We start from the raw sequence: 8051 nt of genomic DNA on the forward strand, positions 1-8051 counted from the left end.
CATGACAGGTAAGACAGCCTGAATAGTGAGATGAAGCATTACAAAGCAGGAAGATTCTGTTTGTATGAGGATGTGTGGAGACCTGAAAACGCCACTGTCCAGAGGAGGAGTGCTGCAATGAAGAAAGCGAGAGGAGGAACGCACAGAGCCAGTATCCTTCCCCTCCCCTCTGCCACACCAGAGTAAACAGCAAGTAGCAAGAAGCCCGGCATCGCCCTCCTGCAGCCGGGCCCGCGCTGAATGCAGTGGAGGGACGCTGGCACCTAGTGGTGACAGCCGGGGTGACCATCCAGCCCCGGCAGCTCGGTCCCCTGAGCATCTGCTCTCCACTTCCTCGGTACCGCAAAAACCGGGCTGTGCAGAATCTGCCTGGCAGTGCAATTTTAAGAAAAACAAGTGCAAGAGCAAGGAAAATGAAGCTGCGGCATTATCTTTGCGTATGCATACCTTGTGGTGCTCTATTTCCTTTTTAAACCTAGTCTAAGACCATCACTAAAGTTGGTTAGTTGGAGTTTCACAATCACTTAAAACATCATGCACATCTTCTGAGGCCCTGGAAGCCTGGTTTGTTAAAATAAGTTTTTTTAATTGCTGTCTACCTTGTTGAACAGTAAATCTCACCAAAGCAAAAGGACTACTAATACTGAGAAAATCCAAAAATACAGAAAATCCATCAAAATCAAATTACTCAGCAAACAAAACTTGTTTGGAATTAAAATCTCAAAGTAATTCAGTTAGATTTTTTTGTTGGGAAAAAAAAAGATAGCCATCAGTTTTGTAATGGACTTCATCAAAATAGTTCTAATAGATTCCTAAGTTATAGTACATTAGATATTTTGATGCTAGAAATCATCCTGTATTCTAATACCTCTACCACAACGTCAAAACCCATAAAGCTTCCTGCTTAGATTTCAAATACAGTGTGGTAAAATCTTTCCTTTTTGCCTCTGTTTCGGAAATAACAGGTGATAGGTTACTAAATATATTGACAAACCAAAAATTTGACAATTCATGGTTAAAGCTGACAGCTTTACATTTCTGATCATGCTGACCTTCAATTAAGAGAACATGACACTGACATCTTCCTACGAAACATTTCAGCTTTTATACATCAGTGTTTTTCTTTTAGCGTGCTTCAAACAAATTCTCATGCCAGTCAGAGGCATGCCAGTGACCATACTTTTACACACTAAGGCCACAGACTAAAAATGAGAATAAATCTACTGGCTTCTCGAAATGACTGCCAAAATCAGACTACATTCTGGAATTGTATGGAATCTGCAGATAGAACTGTAGTAAAAAAACCAGGCAGTGACACTGCACTAGCACAGTACTTCCTTGTTAGTGGCCTACCCCAAAACAGAAGAAAAAACAAATAAAGCATTACAATCACCTACTTGCTGGTGTTGCAACTTACTTTGCCTAAGTGCCTAATCTTTCACTTCTGGAATGCCAATTTTTCATTTGATGACTTTTTGACCCAGTTGGTTTCTCAGCCTCACTTTTATAGTAAATTTAATTGATTATGTTTTGCAGTGTCCCCTGAAACCTTTGAAAAAGGTCAGACACAATGTTGAATCTCTGCTTAGCATTGAGATCATTCCTTTCATGTCTAAAGAACTTCACAGGTTTAGTAAAATAACACTTTATCCAGGAATTTCAATAGCTGACATTTGGATATTGTAATATTTCTATGAGAAAGGTAACCTGTTTTGTAGAGATAAAAAGGATAAAGAAAATTTCACTTTGAATCCTTGTTACTGGGCTCCAAATAGCTCATAAGAGGATTCTAGCAAGAAGCACCCCCTCACCATTCCTCAGACATCAACTTATCAGTAAATGATGTCATTCTTCTCTCAGTAAAATAATTTTGGAAATTTTATCTAGCAATTAGGCTGCAATATTTTAACCCAGATACAGGAATAGTAACATACAAGTACTTCATCTTGGCAGGCTTTTAAGGAAATATGCATCTATACATAAGAGCCATATTCCCCTCCACCTCTTACTTTCACTGTATAGTGTTGTAGAAGAGAGACTGAGAGAACTTGTTAAGATATTTTTGTGTGCAGACTGGCTTCCAAACCAATTATCGTTCTTGAAACCAACAAACACATTAATAATGTTAGCATTATCTCCTTATTTTTAAAATTGTATTATAACAACTATATATAAAATTACTTTTGAGATCAAGGTATAAAACAAGTTCCACAGAAACTCACACCCTCCCCTCCCTGCACAAACTTAATCTTCTAATATCCTTTGTGTAGAAATCTCCAGTACAAACCATTAGTCATTTCGTTCTTGAGCTAATCGTGGCTCAAAAAATAATTTATTTTGAAGACTCTGCCTACTTATAAAGGACTTTTGTCTAGTTTAATAATGACCAACAACTTCTTAATTTTCTTACATATCTGACAATTCTGCAGCAGCATCGGTACAGCACTCAAACTATCCTTATGATTTCTGTATATAAATCATGGCCTCACTGTTTTTAGGCAAAAGACAGAAAACAAAAGAACTGAAAGGAAATTCCTATTCCTGTGAATTATTTATGAACTATGGTTGAATTCACTAAGTTTTTTAGTGACTGTGGCATCCATGGAATTCTTTGATCAGTGGTAAACCAAGGCAGCTGAGTTAAAAAGGGTATGAAACTGACATTTAGGAATATTCAAAACAGAATTCTCTCCTGGATGAATTAAGAAGCATTGCTAAAGCTCAGGTGGAAGGTAGCGCTTTGGTACAAATGTACCCTTCTGAAAGAAAGTGGAAGGCTCAGGCAGATGGACAGTAACACCTGCATGCCTGAAAAAACAGTAAGAAAAAAATACCTCTGAGTAAGTGAAAACTTAAGACAGTTTGACTATTTAAGCTCAAACAAACAGCTTTTGCCTGTGAGTCTGCATTTGTTGCTTTGTATCACAATGCTAATCACAATGTCATTACTGGTCCTGGTCTCCTGCACATCTGCCATCGACGTATAAGAGCATGGGATGGCCACAGGATACATTTGCACTTTTAAGGTGGTATTTCTGATGTTTCCATTGTAAATACATTATTCGATTTGCTGTCATAGCTAGTGTACATGATAATTTGTGTGTAATAAACAGAATATTGGGGGAGAAAATCTATACAATTAGCACATCAATCAGACTGTTCTGGTACCAGTGACCACGACACTCCTCCATAAATTCTCTTTCATAAGTAATATGACTCATGAATTCATCATGAGGACTAGAAAACTTAACACTATCCAAAGTTATAAATCCTAACAACATAGCATTAAACTTTTTTTTTAAATATTATCCCTGATCTATCTGAATCCAAGAGCAGTCTGTGTGTGGGTACCAAACACGTAACTCTGGCAGTCCTCTGGCAACAGGTGGTGGTAGTTGTACTCAAGTTTGCAGCTACCAGTGTGGAAGGATGAAGGAAAACTCTGTTTTTCTCACCAAATAGAGAGACTGCTTTCTCCCAGTTCAGATTTTGTGCTCTAAATATGGTGTTTTACAGCTAAGTCAATCTGTCCAGGCTGCCCCCGAAATGCACCATTTTGCCTGTGTCTGTATCCTACTTTCCCACACTGTGGTGGCAGCAGCAATCACGTAGCTGTTTAAGGAGGACACTTCTTAGGCAATCTAACTGAGGAGAAGCCAGCATGGATGTGTGTTTGGTTTGGCTGGGTGGCAGTTTTATAGAGGCTGCTTTCACCTAGACCAGTTATCTGATCTGACTACTGCTTTGCCATGTGATCACTAATGCTGATGAAAAAGGGGTGCAAGGGTGCAGGGCCAGGCCTAAAGTGGAAGGTAAAACCACACGTTATGATTTACTTAAGATGCTTGTAAAAGATGACCTTTAATCTCTGCCACCTTACTAGGCTGGTCCGATTCTCTCTTAGGTTTCCCAGAAGATAAGTCTAGTTTGTCTCTAGCATGAAAAATATCATACTGAGGTTCAGAAGTCCTACATGGCCATGTGTATTAAAAGGCTATTTTGTGATTTTTTTTTTTTTTTAAGAGGTTCTGGTTTTACTTCCCTTTCAAGAAAGGCTTTGTTTGGAAAGCAGAATTTGGTTGCCAAATGAAAAAAAGTTCAAGTTCTGGTTTTTGATTAAAAAGGCACTCTTTGTGGAGAAGACAAACAGAAATGCACCACAATACTGTTAGGCTGAAGTATGTTCTTTCTATAGGAGAGTTCAGCTCTTTCCTCAACAACACATGGATGGTTGTTGAGACACATTCAACAAGAAGGATCCAGAGCTGGAATTTCTTTTGTGTCCTCCTTCTCTGACAAACTCACTCCTGAATCAAGCAATGACAATTGTTGCTTCCTCTTTAAGGGACAGGAGCAGGTAGTTTGGTGTTCGTGTCCATATGGAAGCAGATGCGACACAAGGAAACCAGGTGGTGGAAGAGGGAAACATGTTTGATGACAAGAAGCTAATGGGCATGAGGAGAGTTGGCTGGAAACTTCACAGCAAGGAAAGAAGAGGAAACAGCTCACTGCTGATCAGTACACCTTCTTATTGTACAGCATGAATACTGCTCTACTGCAGACCAAATCATGGGTAATGCTAAGAGTTCTTATTTCAGCCAAACATGACATGAATTTCAAGAGGGTCTATGGGAAGGAGGGCTGGGGTGATGAGAGGAAGTAGTTGGGTGACATCAGACTTTCCATTGCAATAGATTTTGAAAGACTACCTCATTAGGCACTATAACATACAGGAAGCTGTAGAGAGGAACCTGTTGATTATTCTGCAAGTTTGTAACACAGAAGGAGATACACAAGTGAAATGTACAGCTGAAGGTCCTAGAATCATGTGAAATCTTGAAAAAGTATAGCAAGATACTAAGACCAGAAACAGACAGGTAGTCACAGTACTTCTGCTACTATCGTCAATTTTGGTTTAGGGTTTTTTAGTTCAGCCTTAACATCCTCCAACCAACAGAAATCAGTTATCACCTTTTGCCACCCTTTACCTGCTCTCTGCTTAGAGAGAATGGGTAGACAATGAACTACTGCTCATATTCACATTACAGGTAATTTCAGAAAATCCTCACAGGTTTAGGAGTCATACCAAACAAGAGGAAGAGTATCTATAGAACTGAGGGAGAAAAGAAAAAACATAGAATCATAGAATCATAGAACAGAATCATAGAATCGATTGGGTTGGAAAAGACCTCCGAGATCATCGAGTCCAACCCTTGGTCCAAATCCAGTCCATTTACTAGATCATGGCACTCAGTGCCACGTCCAATCTGCGTTTAAAAATCTCCAGGGATGGTGAATCCACCACCTCTCTGGGCAGCCCATTCCAATGCCTGATTACTCTCTCTGTAATGACATGTTGGAAAAGGAGGGAAAAGTCAAGGTAAAGACAAAATTCTATACTCCCTTGACCTAATTTTAGCTGGAAGTTGTGAATTTGATTGAGACTAATCAGTCAGGTTCCCTTCATAATGAAACAACACAGTGTCTTAATGCTACTGGAGTGACTTATCTCTACTTTGATGCCCATGGCATGTATCTCAACCAAAGTGGTATCATCTCTATTTCTCTATAGCCCTAAGAGATGGTTCCCTGACAACTGACTTACATCAGATGTTCTATTTCAGCATAGCTAACTTGTGAGCTAAACCGCACTCTCCGCTGAGATATGAACGTTAGGAGTCAAGTTGCTTCAGATTTCACTTAGAGTTGTGAGGGAGGGGAGAGAGAGGGAGAGAGAGAGAGAGAGAGAGAGAGAGAGAGAGAGAGAGAGAAAGAGAGAGCAGAGATTCCCCCTCAGAAGTCAACTCAACTACCTTAGTATCTCAAAACTGTATGACCTTTCTAGCCCAAAAGAGTGCAACAAAGCTTCTGCCTGGCATGGAATATAATGAAATAAAACAGATTAACGTAACAGAAAAATACACGACCGTTTGCTTTAAAAGAAGTTACTCTGGAGCTACAAAAATGGAGAAATGATCCCATAATCTTAAATGAAATGTCCTATGCTTTCATATTTCCAGTTGAAATTACTCCATTATTTATTCACTCTGTATTAATTTGAACATGCAAACCTACCTTTATGGTAACATTTCCTTTTGTTATTTTTCTCATATTGAAGCCTACTGTAGGAATCATATCTTCTGTGAACTGCCCCGACTAGAATACAAAACCAAAATTATATTTATTATAAAACAGTTGATAGAAGCAAGAAAAGTTCACATTTGCAATCTAAAAATTTTTATTTTACAACACTGTAAAATATCACACTAATTTTCAGCAAGACCACTGGCCAGCACTTCAATTACTGCATTGTCACACCAAGGAAGACTGCTCATTTCAGCTCCTTTAAATGATCTTTTATTCTCTTCAGCAACAAAGATCACCCCACAAACCACGAGACTTCAGATAATTCTTCATCTGATCTTTCAGCAAACCAGAAAGAGCATGGCCAAAATATAGAATTATAGGATGCCTTGAGTTGAAAGAAACTGTAAAAGGTCATCTAGTTCAACCCACAATATGATAAAACATTATAAGAATTACTATACCAAGATATTTTCCTGCAGTTTCTCACTACTGTTACCAATGGTTTAACTTCAAATATAAAAAATAGCAAAGGATTACTTATACAGAGTACTACATAATCCTTTCTTCCTGAGTAGGTGAGAGGAGTCCCCATATAAAAGCTGAGAATGACATTAAGACAGAAGAATACAACATACTAACTCAGCACATCATAAACCCCCAGCCATAAAACCAAAGTGCTGCCTCCTTCCCCAGTACAGAGAAATATCTTCACAACAGAGAGACCTGCCATCATGCCAACACGAATCTTACAGACTTCCACCCATTACAGAAGACAGCTTTTGAGGAGAAAGACAAACTCAAATCTAAGTAGATAACTCATTATTCATTCTTCCTCTTGAAAATGTATCATTAACAGGTTATTGTGTCTCCCAAGCATGGTACAATAAGATATGCAGTTAGTTACTTAAGGTACCTCTACATAGAGGCCCAGGCACTCTCTGCAACCTATGCAGCTGTCCTGGTTTTCGAGTCATCCAGCAAGGAAAGCAGGACCTTCTTGACTTGCCACTGCCCTTCTGTATCTATCTGCCCATATTCACCTCTTCATTCCATGTGCCCTAGGGTTTTTTTCTGGAAGAAAATATGGGTATATGGGCAAGGAGGGATGCAGCCTATGAAGTACATTTATTTGCAGAGGACTGACATATAAACACGTGTGAACACATACACCCTGAAAATGTAGAATCATTACTCAAGGACAGGAAAATCAGACAGCTGACTCAGAAGGCTGTTGTTTAAACAAACTCACAGAAAGTCAGGATTCTGCTTTTGTCAGCAAATTATACATCATATGTAATATGCTAAAGTTGAAGGTAAAAATAAATAAATAAAAAACCCAAACCATCATAACTGCTCTGGTGTTGAGGATAGAATGTAAAGAATTAGCAACCCATTCACTGGACTTCAGACTTTTCCTGTAAAAATTTCCCATTCTGGTTGAATGGAACCAGCTACAAAGAAAGTATTATATTTCAGTTCTTTATTTTCCCACACAATGAAGAAAAGAAAGTAATAGGTTGAAGCTTTTGCCCACATTAGTGTAACAGCTCTCATTACAGTGTTTGAGTGCTGTAAGCACCATAAAGTAAAAAAATCTGTTCCATTTTGCTTGCTAAGGAGGTTTTACATGACAAATTACCTATTTTTGTGAATATATAAAATGTGCAAAAAAGTTTATTGTCATATCTCAGTAAAAAACAGATTACATCCTGATGCAGATGAAAAACAACTGATGCTAAAAAGTTTGTGATGTCCTCTAAAAGTTGCTGAATATTGAACTGATAATGAGCAGTCATTACCCCCTACCATATCAACAACCATGGGTCACATTCTACTCCATCACATCAGTGCATGTCCACAGTAAAAGGCAGTGACATTATCCAAGGTTTTCACCTGTAACAGAGGACTAAATATGGCTCAAACTCTTGAGGGGAGAGACTGTCTCAAAGGGTGTTTATTCAGTG

The 8051-nt window shown here is 38.7% G+C and overlaps 1 protein-coding gene across 1 annotated transcript in view; it reads right to left on the minus strand.

The window, feature by feature from the left end:
* Positions 1 to 8051, minus strand: part of LOC113987785 (ADP-ribosylation factor-like protein 8B) — a 26976-nt gene that overhangs the window by 16674 nt on the left and 2251 nt on the right. The window contains exon 2 of the mRNA XM_027720874.2: positions 6076 to 6156. Within this exon, the coding sequence (XP_027576675.1) occupies positions 6076 to 6156 (81 nt within the window). The remainder of the gene's footprint in view (positions 1 to 6075; positions 6157 to 8051) is intronic.

This window comes from Pipra filicauda, unplaced genomic scaffold (genome assembly GCF_003945595.2).
Source record: "Pipra filicauda isolate LSUMZ 115617 unplaced genomic scaffold, ASM394559v2 scaffold113_size4260070_pilon, whole genome shotgun sequence".
Taxonomy (NCBI): Eukaryota; Metazoa; Chordata; class Aves; order Passeriformes; family Pipridae; genus Pipra; species Pipra filicauda.